Raw genomic sequence first — 23,051 nt, forward strand, 5'->3', positions numbered from 1 at the left:
TTTGTCGAACCATTCAATTCACACTTGGGATGAGTTGGCGGCCAAGTTCATAGCTAAATTTTTCTCTTTCGGGCACATGGCTACACTTCGAGATGAGATCTTAACATTCAAACAAGAGCCGAATGAACCACTACATGGAATTTGAGAGCGCTATAGAACAATGGTTAAGGAATGTGCAACAACGATATAACCGAAAATATGTTGCAACAAACCTTTTATCGTGGGATTAAAACAACCCACCAATGTGTAGTGAATCAACTAGCCGGTGGGAACTTGATGACTATGCCTTATGCGGAGGCGTGTTACATCTTAAATGATATGGCGGAGACGTTATCGGCTTAGCAATCCCGGGCCAATGTTCTACAAGGTGATCCGAACATGATCCACCTCCACAAAGAATTGCAAGACCATGAGCAAGCCATGGCCGAATTGACCAGTACCATGAATCAACTAGCAAAGTCCTAACTAAATCAAGTGCAAGCCCCTAATCAAGTTCATGCTATGGAGGGAGTGAATATTTTGGTGAACAAGAAGAGGACCAAGGGTCCATAAATGCAAACCCGAGTAGAGAACTATGTGCAAGATGATGACGGTTTTGATCAAGATAATTCTTATAATGAGCAAGAGGAAGAATTACAATATGTGAACAATTTTCAAGGGCAAAAAAACAACTTCCAAGGCCTAAACCAAGGCGACCACAAAACAACCATGGCAATTGGAGTTCTAATAATCAATGGAATTGGCATAACAATAACAATCAAACAAATTGGAGTAGAAATAACCAAGGCAATTGGGGAGGCAACAACCAAAGTGGTTGGAAGGTCGGTTTTCAAAGGCACCCAATGTATCAACAACCGAGCAACCTACCTCATTATCCCTCCCATGGTTCAAGTTCTTCAAACAATAAAATGGGAAATATTGAGAATATGTTCAAACAAATGATAGAAGAGAATGCCTATTCGGATGCCCAACTTGCCTCACACAGCACATCAATCCGAAATCTAGAAGTTCAAATGGGGCAAATCTTTCATGCTCTTAATTCTCATCCTAAGGGTGCACTATCAAGTGACACGGTGGTGAACCTAAAGGGTGGTAACAATACAGGGCATGTTATGGTGGTTATCACAAGAAGTGGAAGAGGCGGGAATGCACCCACCTCAAAGGAAAGGAGACTTGTCGACGATGACCAAATGATGCAAGAAGAAGAGACCCCAAACAATGTGGTTCAAGCAAATGAGGAAGTTCGGATTGATATTGATGATAGTGTGAAGGAGACCCAAGAGGAGCTGAACCCGTCTAGGGAACACATCATTGACATACTGGAACCGGTAGTGCAAAAGAAAAAGGCACCATTGCCTAAGCGTCCACCTCCATACCCTCAAAGACTTTCCAAGCAAAATAGTGAGAATAAATTCAAGAAGTTCATTCAAATGATGAAGAGTCTCTCAATCAATGTGCCATTGGTTGAAGCGTTGGAGAAAATGTCCGGTTATGTAAAGTTTATGAAATATCTTGTGACAAGAAGCGGTCGATGAATTTTGAGACTGTCAAAGTCACTCATCAAGTGAGTGAGATTGTACATTCAATGGTTCCTAAGTTGGAGGATCCCGGTGCTTTCACGATTCCTTGTACAATTGAAAGTGACGAGTTTGTTAAAGCTCTTTGTGATCTTGGGGCAAGTATAAATTTGATTCCCTATTCGGTTTTCAAGACGTTGAGGATTAGACAACCAAGACCCACTTCTATGAGATTGCAAATGGTCATTCATACCATAAAAAGGTTGTTAGGTGTGACTGAAGATGTTTTGGTCCGGGTTGATAAATTCATTCTTCCGGTGGACTTTGTAATTCTAGATTGTGAAGTTGATTATGAAGTGCTAATCATTCTTGGGAGACCTTTCCTTGCCACGGGTAAGGCTATTTGTGATGTAGAAGTTGGAGAACTCACTTTCTGGGTTGGTGATGAAAAAGTGGTATTCCATGTGTGTAAGTCCATGCGGCAACCAAATAGCAATAAAGTGTGCTCTTCTGTGGACTTGGTGACCGATGTTATTGTTGATGATACAAGTGCTACTATCAATGTTCGTGATATGTTGGAGGCTGTTTTGCTAAATTTTGATGATGATGAGATGGATGGTTTCGTGGAATGCGTGAACTCTTTGCTAGGAATGGAGTCGTACAACTATGCACCCCGAAAATTATCTTTGGAACTTGAAAATAGGAAGACTACTCCTATAAATCCATCTATGAAGAGCCACATACTTTGGAGTTGAAGCCATTGCCTTCACACTTTCGGTATAAATTTCTTGGCCCTTGTTCTACTTTATCGGTTACTCTTTCCTCTTGTTTGACTAACGTGCAGGTTGATTCTACATTGGCGGCGTTACAAAAGAGAAAGAAGGCTATTGGGTGGACCTTGGCGGATATTTGGGGTATAATCCCCGCCTTTTTCATGCATAAGATCAAGTTGGAGGATGGTGCTAAACCGTCCATTGAACATCAAAGGAGTCTAAATGAGGCTATGCAAGAAGTTGTCAAGAAGGAGATTATCAAATGCTTGGATGTCGGGGTTGTCTACCCCATCTCCGATAGTTCATGGACCTCTTCGGTTCAATGTGTCCCAAAGAAGGGGGGCATGACGGTGGTTACCAATGAAAAGAATGAATTGATTCCTACAAGAACGATGACCGGTTGAAGGGTTTGTATGGATTATTGCAAGCCCAACAAAGTAACAAGGAAGGATCACTTTCCACTTCCTTTATTAGATCAAATGCTCTATAGATTGGACGGGCGTGCTTTCTATTATTTTCTTGATGGGTATTCAGGCTACAACCAAATTCTCATTGCTCCGTAAGTTCAAGAGAAAACAACCTTTACATGTCCCTATGGTCCTTTTTCTTTCAAGAGGATGCCATTTGGTTTGTGCAATGCACCGGAGACTTTTCAACGATGTATGATGGCTATTTTTACGGATATGGTGGAGGACTACCTTGAGTTTTCATGGATGACGTCTCGGTAGATGGAGATTCTTTTGATTATTCTCTTGCAATTTTGGACAAAGTGTTGGCTAGATGTGACGAAACCAACTTGGTACTCAGTTGGGAGAAATGCCATTTCATGGTCGAGGAAGGCATTGTTCCTTGGCCAAAAAATCTCAAGAAATGGAATTGAAGTTGACAAGGTAAAGATTGAGGTGATTTCTAAGCTTCCACCCCCAACTTCGGTGAAGGGTGTGCGGAGTTTTCTAGGCCATGCGGGTTTTTACCGGTGCTTCATCAAAAATTTCTCTAAAGTGGTGAACCCATTGTGAAAGCTCCTTGGGAATGATGTCAAGTTCAATTTCAATGATGATTGCATGAGAGCGTTTGAATTGTTGAAGCTTAAGTTGAAAACTTCTCCTATCATTACCACTCCAAATTGGAGTGTGCCTTTTGAACTCATGTGTGATGTGAGTGATATAGCGGTTGGGGCTGTTTTACCGCAACATATCAATAAGATTTTCCATCTGATCTACTATGCTTGTAAGATCATGAATAGTTCCCAAGTCAATTATACCATTATAGAGAAAGAGCTCCTTACTATTGTGTTTGCAATTGAGAAGTGTTGCTCGTACTTGATGGGTGCAAAAGTTATTGTCCACACGGACCATGCGACGCTTCGTTATCTTATGAGAGAAAAGGATTCCAATGCTTGGCTGATGAGATGGATGTTCTTGTTGCAAGAATTTGATATTGATATCCAATATAAGAAAGGTAGTGAAAACCAAATGGCAGACCACTTGTCTCGTTTGGAGGAGGGGAGGCCGCATGATGGCCTTGAAATCAATGACTCATTTCCCGATGAGCAACCTTTGGCGATTTCAATGAAAAATGTGCCATGGTTCGCGGATTTGGCAAATTTTCTTGTGAGTGAAATCATTCCGGATGAGTTCTCTTCAAACTAAAGAAAGAAGCTCAAAAGAGATTGTCAAGATTATTATTGGGATGAACCATACCTTTTCCGGATTTGTATGGATGGGGTGATTAGGAGGTGTGTACCGGAAGAAGAGCAAGGTGATATTCTTGGAACTTGTCATTCTTCACCATATGGTGGTCATCATGGCGGGGCAAGAACGACGGCCAAAGTGCTTCATTGTGGTTTCTATTGGTCTACTGTTCACAAGGATGCTAGTGATTTGGTGAAGAGATGTGATGAATGTCAACGGGCCGGTAGAATCTCAAAGAAAAATAAAATGCCTCTTACAACCATCTTGGAGATTGATATTTTCGATGTTTGGGGCATTGACTTCATTGGCCCATTTGTGAGCTCTTGTTGAAACACCTATATCTTGGTCGCAGTGGATTATGTGTCCAAATGGGTTGAGGCTGTCGCTTTACCCAACAACGAGGTGAGAAGTGTAGTGGCTTTCTTGAAGAAGAATATTTTAACAATATTTGGTACTCCACGTGCAAGCATAAGCGATGGGGGGTCATACTTTTGCAACAAAGCTTTTGACACTTTACTTAGCAAGTATAGTGTTACTCACAAGGTCACGACTCCCTATCATCCACAAGCTAGTGGGCAAGTGGAAGTCTCCAACCGGGAGATACAGAGTATCTTGTCTAAAATAGTGAATTCTAATCAGACGGATTGGTCCAAGAAGCTTGATGATGTGTTATGCGCTTATTGGACAACTTACAAAACACCTATCGGAATGTCTCCATACCGGTTATAATTTGGGAAAGCTTGTCATCTTCCGATGGAACTAGATCACAAAGCAATGTGGGCTCTCAAGAAATTGAATCTTGATTGGGATATAGCCGCTAACTTGCGGGTTACACATTTGAATGAATTCGATGAGTTGTGGTACCATGCTTATGCGAGTTCATCCTTGTACAAAGTAAAGATGAACTATCTTCATGACAAATACAATTGGAACAAATTGGGCAAGGTGGACGATCTTGTATTGTTGTTTAACTCAAGGTTGAAATTATTTCCCGGGAAGTTAAAATCCAAGTGGAGTGGTCCATTTGAAATTGTTGGTGGGACATATTTTGGTGCATTAGACTTGAAGAACAAAAACATTGAAGTATTTTGAGTCAATGATCACCGGGTGAAGAACTACTTGGGCAAGGTTAGAGATAGCCACGTATGGTAATTATTTACTTCACTTGAGGGTACTTTGCGTCGTGCCGCAACGTTAAATCGGGTGCTTCTTGGGAAGCAGCCCATGTTCTTTTTCTTTTTCTTTTGTAGTTAGATGTTATTTGTGTTCTAACTTGATTTGAAGTATGCTACAGGGTTGAGTGTGACTTGAAATAAGGGTGAACTAAAGAAATGGCTAGGTGTTGAAGGATATGCGGACCGCACTTTATTTGTGCGGACCGCACAATTCTATATGCCACAACAGAAGGACATTCGGCGCCGCACATTTCACATATGGACCGCATAATTGGAAACTTGCCAAAGTGCAAAAATGTCAACTCTCTAAAGTTTGAGCCTGTCAATGCGGGGATAATCTACGACCGCAACTGGAAATTTGCAGCCGCACACAAAATTATGCAGACCGCACATTAAGATCATAGAAGTCCGACCCAGGTGATAGAGTACAGACAGCACATGGAAATCTACGACCGCACTCGACCCCTTTTCCCTCTTAGGACTCTTGGTATAAATAGAAGTTTTGAGTTCATTTTTCACTTTTCACTCTCCTCACAATCACTGTTACTCTGCAAGTTTCCTGAGAGATTTTTACTATCACACACACACACACACCTACATGTGATTATACACCCAGTACACTCACTCTATCTGGTATGCTTCATTTTACATTAATATTTATGTTAATTTAATTTTTGAAATTTTAGTTTCTATTTAGGCCATATGTTATTAGAGTTCATCCATGTGTCCATGTGAGGTAGATCTGAACTGGGTAGTTGATAATACATGCTTTATGGGGTTGGGTTAGTGAGATTTCATGTTTATACCATGTTGCCATGTCAATTTTTACAAGTAATTGCAAAATCTAAGTAGAAAAAGACAACATGTTCGTAATTTTTGAAATATATGGCCGCACTTGAACTTGTGCGGTCCGCAGTTTTGGTGTGTTGGGCAATCTGGTGAAGGCAAGTGCTTCTGCAGTCACACTTCAATAGTGCAGCCCACAGAAATCTTAGAGTGGTTGCACTCAAAAATGTGTGGACCGCAAACGAATTTTGTGGCTGCAAAACAGCTTCCGCACTATCTTCATAGAGGAGGCTTCTGAGCCTTTGATGTTCCTTGTCAGAAGTACGGCGGCACTTGCAATTGTGCGGTCCGCACTTCCATTCTGCGGTCGCACATAAAAAATGTGTGGACTGCAGATCCCAATTCCTGCAGCCTGTTGTTTTTGTCGTAACCTCACTTTGTCCACAATGTTATTCCTTCCCCACATGAGTCTTGAATGTGTTGAATGATGACTTGCAACTAACAATTCCCTTTGTTTTGATACATACAATGGTCCGATTGCGAGCGGCGAACTATAAAAGGAAGAGGTGAATCTTCTTGGGGTCGAGGTAAAGGTACCTTGCCCCTTAGCCAGCCTAAAACTATCCGGAAGAAGACCACTGCAGACAGAGGAAGGGGTGCAGACCTCTCCGAGCCTAGTTCCTATGTCCTGTCTAGTGAAGCTTCCGAGGGCAACTCAGCCTCTATTTCGGAGGAGCATTCAGCCATACAGTCTAGTTCAGAGGTTCAATTTCAGCTCATGGATGAGGCCTCTTCATCTCCCAGCACTTCCGAGGGGTCGAAAAGTGCTAGCCAAACCTCTGAACCAGCAGCTGCCCCAGACACAGATACACAAACTGTACAAGATATCCCTGATAATGGTAGAGGGGGATATAGTATATCCACTGGTGTGAGGAGCTCAAAGAAAAAGGATATATGAGAGGATAGGTTTGTTAGCTTGGCTGCCTTTACTTACTTCCGTATGTGGTGGCCGGTAAGATCCCTGACACTTGAACAACAGTTTCTCTTGAAGGATTTGGATAGATACAACCCGGCATTGTTTAGGCAATTCAGAGCAAGAAAGGGTTGGATATGGTTTACTAAGAGAGTTGAAGATGCTAAGGAGTACCTCGTCCGGGAGTTCTACGCCAATGTTTCTCACATCAGAAAGGGGACGAAGGTGACTAAAGTACGCAACCTCAAGGTGAGGTTTGATCAGCACACACTAAATATGTACTTGGGGTTTGAAAACTTGTAGTCGAGGGAGTATCTAGAAAAGTGTGCTATGAAAGAAGAAGTCTGACCATGGCTAGAGGCGATCTTAGCACCACCAGGGCCACCACCACCATGGATCACTGTTGGGGTTCCCATTTAGCGGAACACATTGAGATTTGAGGCGAAGGGATGGCAGACCTTTGTGTGTAGTAGACTTGATCCTTGCTAGAGTGAGACTCATTTGCCTCTTCCGCGTGTTGTTCTTGTGTCTTCTATCATGGCCGTGTACCTAATTAATGTGGGTGTCGTGATGTCGACCAACATTTCATTGGTAGCACAGCAAACCAGCATGGCCTACCCTTATCCCAACACTGTCACAGAGTACCTCACCGATGCAAAGGTAGAGCCAAGATCATATGATACCAAGGTGAAGCCAAAGAATCCATTTGACTGGTATTCATTGATGTATGCGACCAACCCAAAGAAGAGAGCTCAGCCTTCTACCACCACAGGCCAGTCCGATGAGCCGACAGTGGTAGTCTCTGAGACAACTGACATTCCGTCTACCTCTGTTAATCCCTCTTCTAGTGTTGCTGCTATGCCTCTACCACCATCTTCAGGTCCTACCACAGCCCCCAGGGCAGCCCCTACTACAGCCTCGAGGCTGGTGCCCAAGCTCCATTATCTACTCTGCGAGTCTCCCAGACATTGATGAGTCTCAATAACTAGATGTAGATAGCTACTTCAAAGTTATCTGACATATCTAGTACTTGCAATGAAGTTATCTATGCAGGCACCACATGTCTCCACTGATCTTGATGAGAAGTTGAAGAATATTATGGACTAGCAGAAGATGATCACGGACACTCTGGTACAATACGGGTTGGTTATTTAGGAGTTGGCCAAAGAAGTGAAGAAGATGAGAAAGTCCTAGGCAAGTAAGAGATCAGTTGATAAGCTCCAGAAGTAGGTGACTAAACTTACGACAGCTGGGGATTTTCCTTTTAACATGTTACTAGACCCAGACCAGTCTGTCTCTGCACCATCTGCATCGGTTGCACCAGATGGCCAGTCAGATGAGCCATGCCTTGCTGCCGACACTACTGAGGTAGTGCGTGCGATGTATGCTACTCCAGCCACTCCCAGATATGATGATGATGATATATAGCCACTCCCAACGGGAGATGATGTTGTTGGGGACACTGAGATGTCCAAGGATATTTAGGGAGTTTTCTTCGCCCTCTATCTTTTCACTCGTATTTTGTTAAGCATTGGGGATAATTCTTACTTTTATTTGGGGGGGGGGGGGGGGGAGTTTATTTGATTGAAACATTTGGATACATTCAGACTGTAATATTTGGATGATTCTATTTTTAGTTTTTATTTTTAGTTTATCTATCTTTAGTAGTTATTGTTCATTAGCTTATTTAATTTTCCACTTTAGTTTTTTTTGTTTTGTTAGTAGTTTCTTTTTATATTTTTCATTGTAGTATAGATAATAAGACTTTGGTTTTCTTAATGTCACGGTTCTTTCCAAAGGTAGTTTTGTGTGAATCGGGTGACTCGTCCCAAAGATGGATGGCATGACAACCTTTTTAAGGGAATGAGTCTTTTTGTGTCTAGGTAAAAATAATAGTAGTAGTAATGAATAAAAGGCCTAATCAAGTCATTCTCAAAAAAGAGTTATTAATACTTCATTTGGTACCAACACACTTAACTACGTGCTTATGGTTTGAAACACGGTTTTTGAAAGAAACATTGCTCTAATTAGTGACTTTGAGACTCTTGAATTGACTTTGGTAATAATCGAGTGGTTTATTGGACCATAGTGATCTTTAACTTGATTATGGTTGTTGTAGGCTCTCGAATCTATCCTCTTTACGATATAGTTGCGTGAGGGGGGAGGTGATTTGTTGCTAGTCCAAGTACCCGTACAAATGGTCTAGAGCTTGCCCCGAGTGTACTTCAAGACGAAATCCTAAGTTTTGCTTGGTTGGGGAAATGATTGTAGGATTTCCTTGGTCCGTTTGAGCTTTCTATTGCAAACCAATGTCATTATTCCTTTGAGCTTCTAGCCTTTCTCATTTGATAACCATGATATAAGTCTTTACCCATTTTGTCGTGATCCTCTATTAGCACCCGGACCTTCCTTAACACTCTTGTGAAATAAGTGGCTTAAGGCATAAGTTTGGGGGGAGAGTTAAGGAATTTGAAAGAGGTAACAAGGTACCAAAAAGAGAAAAGAAATGATCTCTATGAAAAGAGAAGGCATAAAAAGAAAAAGAACAAAAAGAAAAATGCAAGAAAGAGAATAAAAGGAAGGGTTGATGGAATCAAAAAGAGGTAATTATCCCTAACATGAGCATCAAGGGAGAAAAAGAATGAAATAAACAAGAAAGAGTGATGTCAAGTCTCTCTAACCCCCAGGAGAAAAAAGAGAATGCCTTTAAGAATTGGTAAATGCGAGCCAAGAAATGAAAATGTGGAGTGCTTAAGGAAAGGTGTAACCACTTACCCATATGATTTCCTACCCCAATACAAAAGCCTTCATTACAACCCGAAAGAAGTCTTACTTTATTTCGAATCGAGTGAGCTTACATTAATGGTGATCTGCATGAGGGGCAAGCCTATGGTACTTAAAGCCATACTTGTGACATTCTCTTGAGAGATAAGAGTGAACCTTTCATGAATCTTAAGATTGAGTGCTAACCTTTGACGTGAGCTTGGAAAATGGAAGGTAGAGGAAGAAAAGTTTGGAGTCCACCATGATCTACATGATAGAACAAGAGTCCTTGTTGAGTAAAGTCAATTCTTGAAGCTCAAATGTCATATTAGAACTACATGTGCATGATACTTGACTTGTCACCTTTTTGATAATGCATGAGTAGTGTGGGTAATTGTTTGTCCCAAGTGAGTATGAATGGCTTACCATTGACTCGTTGTAATGACCTTTCACTCTGAGAAGGAGGGAACTAATCTATTTGCTTGAGAATAAGCACAAACTTAAGTTTGGGGGAGTTAATAAGTGTAGATTTTGACTACTTATTAGTACCTTCTTGCTTTAGTTTTAGTATGAAAGTGTTGATTTATATTCCTAAAACTAATGAAAGTGTGCAAATTGCACGAATATTGGAGATTTGGACTCTAGTAAAGACATCCAACTCAAAAAGGAGTGTTCTGACTCATAAGGCAGGAAGGGACACATCAGACCAAAAGTGCGGTCCGAAGAAGTATTTTTGCGACCGCAGAAGAAAGCGCGGACCATAGAATTTTCTCTGCGGCCACAGATCTGGTGTTGAAGCTCAGAGGTGGATTGAAGAGAAGTGCAGACCGCACATAATTTGTGCGGCCGCAGAACATGGTCGCACTGACAAGAATTAAAAAAGTTCAGAGCGTGTGCAAAATGACCAAGACTGAAGCCTTGCCTGAAATGCAGCCGCACATAAACTGTGCAGCTGCAGAATTTCTCAACCTGCAGACTTAAGCAAAGTGTGGATTGCACATGGAATTATGCGGCCGCAGAACCTCCCTAATGGCATTTTTGTCAGTGAATTTTTGTCCACTATATATAGACGGGAATCACTTTTTTAAGTCAATGTTTGAAGTTTTTTTAGCTGTAGCCGTTGTAGTTTACTATTTTGGGTAATTTATGATCATTTTGGGACAAAACAGCATAGTTTATCATTTTAATTTTATATTATGGCTTTAATTAATATTTCTTCTTTATTTTCTTTAATTTCTACTATGCGTAGCTAGACATTTACTAGGCTTGTGAACCAACCCTAGTCTGTGTAAACTTTATGGGTAATTAATCTAATACTTGTTTATGATTGGGTATTTGTTATTTAGCCTTGTTCATGCTTTAAATTTAGAATTAATGGTTGCAAATATTGATTCATGCCTTTTTGACTTGGTCTTTACTTGAGAAAGAGAGACTTAGTCTATGAAAACTTGGGTAATAAAAAATTGGGCTAGTTAAGCTTTTGATTAGCCTAATTAAAGGGTTTGAACTAGAGATAGAAAAAGCGAGATCATATCAACTATTTGGTTTGATACCCATATGGGCTTGGGAAAGCCAAATTGGAAAATATTGCTCTATGATCAGGAGGTATTTAGTGGGTAACGTAGAGTTAAGAGATATAATACACCCCAATCACTAAAATAAGTGTTAACGTAATTAACCCATTAGGCTAACACCTAGGCGAAGGTTACATCCCTATGATTTTTACCTATTTGAAAACAACCAAAAACAATTAGTCAATTTCTAGTTTCATCTCTCTAGTTAATCATTAATAGTGTAGTTCATAGAAGTAATTTGCAACACTAACTTGTTTGGAAGTGTATTTAAGCTATATCTTCTACACGCATCAAAACTCTAACACCCACATTTAGCTCCCTAAGAAAATCGACCCCGACTTATAGTTGGGTACTATTCTTCCAACGACTTCTTCCACTCATTCTTGAGTGTGGATTGGGAATGGATCATACACATCGATGATTGGTCTAGGCACCCCTACAACAAGATAGATGTATCAAAGAGTGAGCTATAAAATTATTGATTTTAAATAGGGAACTATACAATTGTATACATGTTCCTTTATATAATGATTTATGCATACTTTTTTGTTGCATCCGCACGAATCCCACACATAATCTTGGCTACCTTACATGGGCACCTCAACGTGACATCACCCCACATCATCCTGCATGTACTATGGTATCCGCAATTATAGTGAAGTGATGTCGATCTCCACTATAAAATACATGTTAAATTAGACATTGAAAAAACATATGATCACATAAAAAAAAATATAGTTTTACAAGGTGATTTTGAAGAGGCCATCATGTAATATGATCAATTGTCCTATCATCACTGAAGAGGAAAATGGAGTTTTACAAGATGAATTTAGTGAACACGAGGTGCTGTCATATCTGAAGATATGTGCCATGGACAAAGCTCCTGGTCAAGATGGCTACACAATGGGATTCCTCGTCAAATGTTGGGATGTTTTGAAGCATCATGAAAACTTTCAAAAACTTTCACATTCATGAAGTTTTAGAGAAAGCTATAATGCAACCTATATAGCCTTGATCCCAAAAAAGAATGGAGCTAAGGAGTTGAGAGACATTAGAGCCATTAGCCTTGTAGTCTACAAGTTGATCTCAAAGGTGCTAATAGAAAGGCTGAAAAGATAATAAGCAAGCTGTTGGATGTCCAACAGAAGGTTTTCATTAAAGAGAGACAAATAATGAATGCTATTTTAATTGCTAATGAAATTGTGGATTCCAGGATCAAATAAGGAAAGCTCGAAATCCTTTGCAAATTAGACATTAAAAAAGCATACGATCATGTCAAAAAAAATATATTGACCTCTCCGATCGACTCTTGCAGTTCTTTGATCATAGCATCTTACTTTTTGGGAATTGTTTTTAATTTTTAGCTCGCACCAGAACTATTTATATTCGTTGGCCGAAAAAGTATATAAAATTTGTATATTTTTTGTATATAACATACAGAATATATATATATATATATATATATATATATATATATATACAATATACATAATATATACATATATAAAATATATATATTTTCGGCTATTATTTTGAGAGCGGTTATACAGTATCTTTTTACATTATTCCTCAAGCCTCATTAGCTCCTCTCTAATAACAACATCAACTTGAAAGTTCTAACAATAGTTTTACCAAGAAATCATCTGAGTTTACACAAAAAGTTTGTAACAGAAGTTTTATCTGAAACTTTCAGGATCATCTTTTACGCTTGTTGCCTTATTGCTCTCCTGCTCAAAGCCATAGCCATTGTAACGTCCTGACCCATCGCTTTGAGCTCTATCACGTCGTTCGGCAGTTTGAGGCCATGAGCAGCTTCACTTTAGGTATTATGATTGGTACGCATGGTCGGAATTGAAATTTCGGAAGTTCGGAGTTGATATGAAAAGAAAACTCTCGTTTAGGAAATTTTAAGTTTGAAGAATTGACTAAGGTTGGATTTTGAGTAAACAATCTCGGAATCGGGATTTAAAGGTTCCAACAGGTTCGTATGATGAATTAGGACTTGAGTGTATATCCGGATTGGATTTTTGATGACCCGGGAGCATTTCAGTGCCTATTGTGGAAGTTGGCATTTTGAAAGAATTTCATATATTTGGGTTGAAGTGCATTTCAATATTATCAATGTCCGTTTGGGATTCTGAGACTGGGAATAGCTCTGTATGGTGATTCTGGTATTGGGAGCACGTCCGGAAGTGGATTCAGAGTTCCGTAGATCATTTTGGAGTCATTTGGCTAAAGCTAGAAAATTGAAGGTTTTTGAGAAGTTTGACCGGAAGTGGACTTTTTGATATCTGGGCCGGAATCCGATTTCGAAAGTTGGAGTAGGTCCGTAATGTCAAATATGACTTGTGTGCAAAATTTGAGGACAACCGAACGCGATTTGATAGGTTTCGGCATCGATAGTAGAAGTTAAAATTTCAAAGTTCATTAAGTTTGAATTGGGGTGTGATTCATGATTTCGATATTGTTTGATGTGATTTGAGGTCTCGAGCAAGTTTGTATTATGTTATGGGACTGGTTGGTATGATTGGACGAGTTCCCGGGGGCCTCGGGTGTGTTTCGGGTTGGTTTTGGGTCAATTTTCCCATATTTTTCTGCTGCTGATGTTGTTTCTGGTATCCTTCATCTCGAACGCGAGGAGGAGATCGCGTTCGTGAATAAGGATTTTTGGGTTGGAGGAAATTACTCATTGCGAACGTGAGGTGTAGGTAGCGAATGTGGAGAGGTTGACTGAGGAAACTACGCGAACAAGAAGGGGCAATCGCGAACGCATAGAAGAAATGATGAGTTAGGCCTAAGGCTATTTGGCCTACGCGAACACGTAGATGGTAATGCGAACGCGAGGGGTCTGGGAAGCTGGCCTTCCCAAACGCGACCGGTATGATGCGAACGCGAAGAGGAAATTTGGGTCAGGAACCTTTGGCCTTCGCGAACGCGATCCTTTGGTCGCGAACGCGAAGAAGGGCGGACCTGGGCTGGGCAGACTATTTTTAAGCGGGGTTTGAGTTCATTTCACCTATGTTTTACACGGCTTGGGGAAATTTTTGGAGCTTTTGAAGAGGGGATTTCATCATCAAGCATGAGGTAAGTGATTTCTACCAATTGTGAGTTACATGCAAGGATTATACACGGATTTATACATGAAAATTTGTAGAAATTTGGGATTTTGAAGAAAAACCTAGAATTTGATATTATTTTGACCACGAATTTGGGCATGGAATTGGGAATAAATCATATGTTTGAGTTTATAAGGTTATGATTATTGATTATCTTCAAAAATAATTTCGGAATCCGGGCACGTGGGCCCGAGGGTAATTTTATTAACTTTTTGAACAGAGTCGGGAATGGTTGTAAATTGAATTGTTATGAGTATTAGAGTATATTTTCATTGGTTTGCACATTGTTTGGCTAGTTTTGGAGCGTTGGGCATCGGTTTGAGTTGTTTGAAGGGCTCGAAAGCCGGTTATGGAACTTCGGAGCATGGTAAGTCTCTTTTCTAAACTTGTAAAAGGGAATTTACCCCATAGGTGAAATAAATCACTGTGTGCTCCTATTTGGGGAGGCTACGTACGCACTAGGTGACGAGAGTCCGTGCGTAGCTACTATTATGCCTAAGTTCTGGTAGCCTAGGACTCAAAATCATGCTTTACTTGTAATATTTGAAATGTTGTTGTCAATTTAAAATGCTTAAATCATATCGAACTGTGTTAATAAATTTCTAAAAGGCTAGACATTGTTTTCTTGACTTTTAAAAGAGAAATTGCTTTTTCCTTGGATAATTTCCCCTTGATGAATTCTTGATTGATTATTTGAATGTGTTATCTTTTGTGGAACAGGCCGGACGCCTCGGTAGATTAAATAGATGCATCTATGGTTCGCGCCATTCGACCCTCTGGCAGTCCACCGTTTAAATATTTGTTGGATCGGGCCATACGACCTCGGCATAATTTACGCATGCTTGTATTGCTTTACTTGAAATTTATAAATAACGATATTTACTCCTTGGTCTGAGATAAATTGATAATTTGATATGAACTCATTGGCCGGAGATATAAATTATTGAAAGATAAAAATAAATTTGGAAATCCCCTATTAACAAGAGAATTATTTACCTGTCTCATGTTATTGTGTTTACTGTTGCCTCAGAAAAATCCATAATTTATCATATCATTGGTATATTGATTATAGCCCATAGTAAGTGTCCGAGTCAACCCCTCGTCACTACTTCTTCAAGGTTAGGCGGGATACTTACTGGGTACGCGTTGATTTACGTACTCATGCTACACTTGCTGCATTTATTTGTGTAGGTACACATATATTTAGCGGCCTTATGGGCGCAGAGGCGCGATTATGGCGGGGACATAGGTGAGCTGCATCTTATATACGATCCGCAGCCAACAGAGTCTCCTTCAGAGTACTTACATTTTCCTATCCAATTTTATTTCGGACAGTTGTTGTATTTTATTTTAAATTTCTAGAAAAGGCTCATGCACTTGTGACACCGTGTTCTGGGATTATTATGGGATGTTCAGTATTGAAATTGGAAAAATATTATTATTTACTCTGTGAAGTTCATCATTTATCATTTATGAAAATTTACGATTTCAAAAATATTAAAATTAGGATTTAATTAACTATTTAGTATTGGCTTGCCTGACAGTAAAGTCTGGCGCCATCACGACCTTTATGGATTTTCGGTCGTGACAATATGGTATCAGAGCACTAGGTTCACTTTGGTCTCACGAGTCATGAGCGAGTCTAGTAGAGTCTTGCAGATCGATACGGAGACGTCTGTACTCATCTTCGAGAGGCTACAGAGCTGTTAGGAGCACTTCCCTTATTGATTTCTCATCGTATGATTCGATTCCTTTGAGGCTTATGCCTTCATTTCCTTCCTATTCAATCTTACGCGACGCGAAGCGCTTATTATAAATCGAGAATTGGGGAATTTTAATGGCACTAATGATGTAGAGCAGGATATTTCTCCCTGCGTATTCGATTGGGGGCTAATGCCGTCGCCTTGAGGAAGGATGTTCTATCATCTCAGCTCAGTAGCTATATTTCTAATGGTTTTTGGGGCTATGTGCCAATTGGTATGACGATTCATACGTTGCTATCGCACCATGTTCGTGTAATGGAAGGATGCTTTTCTATGCGTCGAAGCAGTGAATGACTTGGAAGGAGGTTTACTCCGTGCATGATTCAGAGATCCAGTATTTTATTTCCGCCGAAGGAAAGGCAATCGAACCAGTAATGTTTAGATTTGGGTTGATGGAATAACAAGATTTGGTATTTTCAAGCGTGGAAGAATTTTCATCAATAATGTGGTATCGTCGCCCTTGATTGAATGTGTTAAGTCTGTCGGTGTTACGGCCTTCATCAATTTGCCTTCAGGGTAGGGTATTGTGAAATAGTGTCGGGGAAGCGGCTGTCAGAGATCGTAGTGTGTGGTGGTTCAGGATTGAATCGGTGTTTCGGGTATTGAGGGCTCAAGGAAGATTATCTTCGGGGAGGTTTAAAGTTGGTGGCGATCTATTGGTTCAAGTGCTACAAAGATGGTTATTGATTTAAGGCAATAACTGGGCAGCAAAGGATGAGGAAGGACATGAATCAATGATTCTTATTCGACCGAGTTCTAGCTAGAAAGATGTAGATTACACACCAGAGGTTGGTAAGAACTGAGGTTTGGAACCCTAACCTAAGTAGGCCTACTAGCAAAGCAACATGTACTTGATCGGGCGGGGGGCAGTTTGGTTTCAAGGCCCTCGCAGCAGGAAGAAGCAGTTGTCATTTGAATGTAAAGGGGCAGTGAAGGCTCATTTAGTAGACATCGAGCGAGCTGCAAGCACCTACTCCTATCAAAATGAGACTGTCACACCGGCAACGAGAGCAGTAAGATGGTAGCACCGAAAAAAGGAAAGAGCGATATGTGGAAGGTGTCTCGCGATGGTTAAACTTCTAGAAGGCTAAGTGTGAGAAACAGGAGTCGAGTAGTTTCTTAAAGGAGAGGGTTTGACCAAAGTGGGAGAGTGGCAGAGTATCAAATGGGTTCTGTGGTAGGATAACTACACGTCTTGGGGAAAGTTTGGAGTGATTGGGATTCATGGTGGACCGTGACTAGGTCTACGGACTTAATTTGGAATATTGGTTGTTATATTGAGAAAGATTGGGTGTGACAGGAGGGAGTTTCTTGATATGAAGAAGGATACAACATGACTTTGGATTGGAATGTATTGTCGCACCTTTAGTTTATGTCTATGAGAAGTGAACGGGCATGTACAACTGGTGAATGAGCACGGGCTCAGGATGGGTTACTGATTTTCGTAGTTACAGTACCTAGTGCAGTGGCATTGGATGATGTCGGCATGGAATTTCCACATGTGGGTTATCTCCTGTGAGCAGGTTAGCGATTGTGTGGTGTTGATGGGGCTGTCACGAAAGAATTCTACTGGTTAAATGGAAGGATTTCGAGGAATTTGGCGAGTGGGTTGTGCAATATCAGTTCAATGATGAAGAAATAATCTTAGCAGGTTCTAGAGTTATGCAATTGTAGCTTCAAGCTAAGCGGGAGAGTTCCACCGCCTACGGTTGGATTGCATGGTCGGTTAATTGTGAGATTTCTGGTTATCGGCATAATAGTGGGATATTATGACTAAGGAAGAGGGGCATCAATGGTGATTTGGGAAAAGAATTTGAGGAATGTATGCTATAATTGGCCTTATCGATTCATGCTCAGGCTTTGGGAAGACTCAGAATTTATGCTTTGTGTAGAGGCGAGTTACAAGGAAGATGATTCAGCCAGGTGCTTATCGAGAGAGTGTTCATGTGCTAGCAAAGCCTTGGAGTTGATTATATTCGGGACCAGGTTGGAATGGGTGACTCTCAATAACGGTCCTAGTGGATTCAAAAGTTAAAGTGTAGTGCCTAAGGATTTCGAGCTTGTAGTATGTTTAAGTATCGAGCTTTTACAGCAGATTATGAAAGAGGCTTGGAGTGTTCTATGTTATCTTCGGGTTACAGTATAGCATTGGAGGAATAGAAGAAAATAACTTTGGATTTATAGAAGAATCATCAGAATGGGTGTATCAGTTGAAGACGCGATTATGCGCACAATGAGGGTATGAAATGGTTCGTGGGATTTGAGACAGCATGGTCTCGTGATTCAAGGCCACTCAGGATGAGTGCGGATTGAGTTTGTTATATTGATAAAGGAGTTGTTGTTATTTCTAAGGAATATCCAGAGTAAATTAGGAGAAGTCGGGTTTGGTTAGCAATGATTGAATTGGCATAATGATGGCAATGATCAGCTCCTTTAGTGTGTTGGGTTTTCTATGTGATTTGTGACGGTACGTACGAGGTTTGATGGTAGCCGTAACCGATATTATTTGGAGGCTTTCGAGTATTATGGCATGTTATGTGCAGATGGATCCCGGAGGGGTTATGGTGGTTTAGACCACTACTTGAGGATTTGTGTGTTCTATGATTATGAGAATTCAATCATGTGTTGCAATGATTCTCCTGAAACGAGTAAAGTGAAAGGTTTCTACAAAGTGAAGTGTGTATCCTATTAGTGGTTTAGAAGCCATGATGCAATTCTTGGGCCCTCGCGTATTGGTAAGATAGGTGCGACGAGTGGCATGAAATTTGAAAGATTAGGGATTGAGGTTGCAATTCGGTATTGACAAGGATGTCACGAGCTCGGATGAGAAGGAAAAGGAATTTAGATGTTTAGAATAATCTGGTATTGTCACCAGCATCACCTGAGATCAGTGTCCTGTATAAGAGGCTTTGCGTACTGATTGCGAATTCTTGATATGCTTTACAACATTAGTGTGACCGGTAGTATGGATATGCAAACTTGTTACCTGGTGTGGAAGGTCGTGGAAGCGTGTTCCACGGAAAGATTGTATAAGTGTGACATGTAGTCACTTGATTGATCGAAGATTGGAACCAAGTATGAAGATTGTGGTAATATCGCTGATTCGAGAATTTATGCCTAGAGGGCGCTCTATTCACTGGTTGTGGACTGTGGAAGTTTGTTCCGGTTATGATGGTTGTTCTTGTGTGTTAAGGGGGAAAAGGGTTATTATGGATCCTTGAAAGGTTATTAGCCTAGTACGGTGCGATCAGAATTGGCTTGAGGTCTGTGGATGGATTAAAATATAAATACGGGCTCTATATCAGACTGGATGTGTTCATTTCAGCATAGCGCTCCTTATGGAGAAGTATTCGGACGTTGGATGTCGTTTCGTCGTCGGCTATTTTATGTAATACTATATTGTGCCGTGTGAGTTGTGAAACGGCTTGATAAATTTCCTATGTGTTGAGGTTCCGCGTAGCGATGGTGTTATGTGAGCGGGATGGCTCTCGAGATTCAGATCATATATCGTACCTTAGCTGTGCTTGAGTTTTGTAGCGAATGGCGCTATCCGTCTCCCCAGAATTTACATTATGCACTTGGCGTGCTTATGGTTGATATTTAGACATTCGTGAGTATAAGCGTTACGGTTCGAGGTGTGATTTCGTTAGAATATTGCGTGTGGATCGGGTGGCACGCCGCCACGGGTAACATGATTGGATCGGGTGGCACGCCGCCACGGGTATTATATGTGAATTGGGTTGCACGCCGAAATAGCGTGATGTTGGGCACATTTCCCTATATTTATTCATGTATATTTTGTTCGCATTTTCTAAGAGAGATTCATGACATCTTGTCAGTTGTTAAATTAGTTACGTGGTTGAGTAGTTCTTCCAGAGTTCACTTTTCCTTATATATCACATTCGAGTTTGTGGCCTATTGGCACATTATGGCATCATATGAGACTTTTGGCAGCGTCTGAGGTGGCTTGTTTCCTGAGCAGCTTATACTGGGTGAGATGAGATTTTGGATCTGGGATCAGTGCGATCGGATTATATGAAGTATATTAAAGATCAAATACCATTATTTGGTTCATAATGAGGTAATGATTCTAGTCAAGAGGAGAGGTTCAATGGTTTGTTGACTCGGCAGTTGGTTATGAATTTCTACACATCTCTTCCGTCGTGGCAGTATTGCCAGAGTTGAAACAAGACTTATATATGTCATGAGGTGTATTGTGAGCATCGGATTCGTGAGATTTCAGCCATTATGATCAGAGAATGTTATTATGGTCATGCGAATGTTGCGGTGCATGGTGTGAATTCAACAAAGGTATACAGTCATGTTCTGGTACATCGTGTGGTGATTGATACGGTGTTCGAATGTGGGAAGCCGGCCTGGCAGAGAATTTCGGATGTTGGAACTGGGGTCTAAGGCTTATTTGCCTAAATAAAAGAGAATATCTTCAGATTTGATCGAGCTAATGTGCTCAACAGAGCTGTGGTAGCACGGGTAGGTGCACGAGATGTTAAACAATGATTTCGGACAGCTCCAGCGCAGTTCTTAGCACGTTCGAGGACGAACATATGTTTAAGTGGGAGAGATGTAATGACCCGACCGGTCGTTTTGAGCTCTAGCGCGCCATTCGGTAATTTGAGGAAATGAGCAGCTTCACTTCAGGTATTATGACTGGTACGCGTGGTCGGAATTGAAATTTCGGAAGTTCAGAGTTGATTTGAATAGAAATTTCTCATTTCAGAAGCTTTAAGTTAGAAGAATTGACTAAGGTTGGATTTTGAATAAACGATCTCGGAATCGGGATTTGAAGGTTCCAACAGGTTCGTATGATAAATTCGGACTTGGGCGTATGTCCGGATCGGGTTTTGGATGACTCGGGAGCGTTTTGGCGCCTATTGTGGAAGTTGGCATTTTGGAAGAATTTCATAAATTTGGGTTGAAGTACATTTCAATGTTATCAATGTCTGTTTGGGATTCTGAGCCTCGGAATAACTCCGTATGGTGATTCTGGTATTAGGAGCACGTCCGGAAGTGGATTCGGAGGTCGGGAGGTCATTTTAGAGTCTTTTGGCTAAAGCTAGAAATTTGAAAGTTTTTGAGAAGTTTGACCGGAAGTGAAATTTTTGATATCGGGGTCGGAATCCAATTTTGGAAGTTGGAGTAGGTCCGTAATGTCAAATGTGACTTGTGTGCAAAATTTGAGGACAATCGGACGCGATTTGGTAGGTTTCGGCATCGATTGTAGAAGTTGAAGTTTCAAAATTCATTAAGTTTGAATTGGGGTGTGATTCATGATTTCGATGTTGTTTGATGTGATTTGAGGTCTCGAGCAAGTTTGTATTGTGTTATGGGACTGGTTGATATGATTGAACGGGATCCCGGGGGCCTCGGGTGTGTTTCAGGTCAATTTTCCCATGTTTTTCTGCTGCTGATGTTGGTTCTGGTATCCTTCATCGCGAATGCGGGGAGGAGATCGCGTTCGCGAATAAGGATTTGTGGGTTGGAGGAAATTACTCATCGCGAACGCGAGGTGTATGTAGCGAACGCGGAGAGGTTGACTGAGGAAACTACGCGAATGCGTAGAAGAAATGATAAGTTGGGCCTAAGGCCATTTGGCCTACGCGAACACGTAGAGGGTAATGCGAACGCGAGGGGTCTGGACAGCTGACCTTCCCGAACGCGAACGGTATGGAGCGAACGCGAAGAGGAAATTTGGGTCAGGAACCTTTGGCCTTCGCGAACGCGATCCTTTGGTCGCGAACGCGAAGAAGGGCGGACCTGGGTTGAGCAGAATGTTTTTAAGCGGGGTTTGAGTTCATTTCACCTAATTTTTAGACGGCTTGGGGGGATTTTTGGAGCTTTTGAAGAGGGGATTTCGTCATCAAGCATGAGGTAAGTGATTTCTACTAGTTGTGAGTTACATGCAAGGATTATACACGGATTTAGACATGAAAATTTGTAGAAATTTGAGATTTTGAAGAAATACCTAGAATTTGGTATTTTGGATTTTGACCCCGAATTTGGGCATGGAATTGGGAGTAAATCATATATTTGAGTTTATAAGGTTATGGGTATTGATTATCTTCAAAAATAATTTCAGAATCCGGGCACGTGGGCCCCAGGGTGATTTTATCGACTTTTCGAACGGAATCGGGAATGGTTGTAAATTGAATTGTTATGAGTATTAGAGTATATTTTTATTGGTTTGCACATTGTTTGGCTAGTTTTGGAGCGTTGGACATCGGTTTGAGTTGTTTGAAGGGCTCGGAAGCCGGTTATGGAACTTCGGAGCGAGGTAAGTCTCCTTTCTAAACTTGTAGAAGGGAATTTACCCCATAGGTGAAATAAATCACTGTGTGCTCCTATTTGTGGAGGCTACGTACGCACTAGGTGATGAGAGTCCGTACGTAACTACTATTATGCCTAAGTTCGGGTAGTCTAGGACCCAAAATCATGCTTTACTTGTAATATTTGAAATGTTGTATTCAATTTAAAATGCTTAAATCATATCGAACTGTGTTAATAAATTTCTAAAAGGCTAGAAATCGTTTTCTTGACTTTTAAAAGAGAAATTATTTTTTCCTTGGATAATTGCCCCTTGATGAATTCTTGATTGATTATTTGAATGTGTTATCTTTTGTGGAACAGGCCGGACACCTCAGTAGATTAAATAGATGCATCTATGGTTCGCGCCATTCGACTCTCTGGCAGTCCACAGTTTAAATATTTGTTGGATCATGCCATACGACCTCGGCATGATTTGTGCATGCTTGTATTGCTTGCCTTGAAATTGATAAATAACGATATCGCCTCCCTGGTCTGAGATAAATTGATAATTTGATATGAACTCATTGGCCGGAGATATAAATTATTGAAAGATAAAAATAAATTTGGAAATCCCCTATTAACAAGAGAATTAT

General features: G+C 40.7%; 1 protein-coding gene across 1 annotated transcript; it reads left to right on the forward strand.

Annotated features, from left to right (window-relative positions):
• Positions 1–908: 908 nt before the first annotated feature.
• On the forward strand, positions 909–3,942 carry LOC138901920 (uncharacterized). Its single transcript, XM_070189721.1, has 5 exons — positions 909–1,328; positions 1,523–2,175; positions 2,362–2,431; positions 3,061–3,192; positions 3,313–3,942. The coding sequence occupies exons 1-5, from the start codon at positions 909–911 to the stop codon at positions 3,940–3,942; spliced, it is 1,905 nt and encodes a 634-aa protein (XP_070045822.1).
• The last annotated feature ends 19,109 nt before the right edge of the window (positions 3,943–23,051 follow it).

The sequence above is a fragment of the Nicotiana tomentosiformis genome, chromosome 11, assembly GCF_000390325.3.
Source record: "Nicotiana tomentosiformis chromosome 11, ASM39032v3, whole genome shotgun sequence".
NCBI lineage: Eukaryota > Viridiplantae > Streptophyta > Magnoliopsida > Solanales > Solanaceae > Nicotiana > Nicotiana tomentosiformis.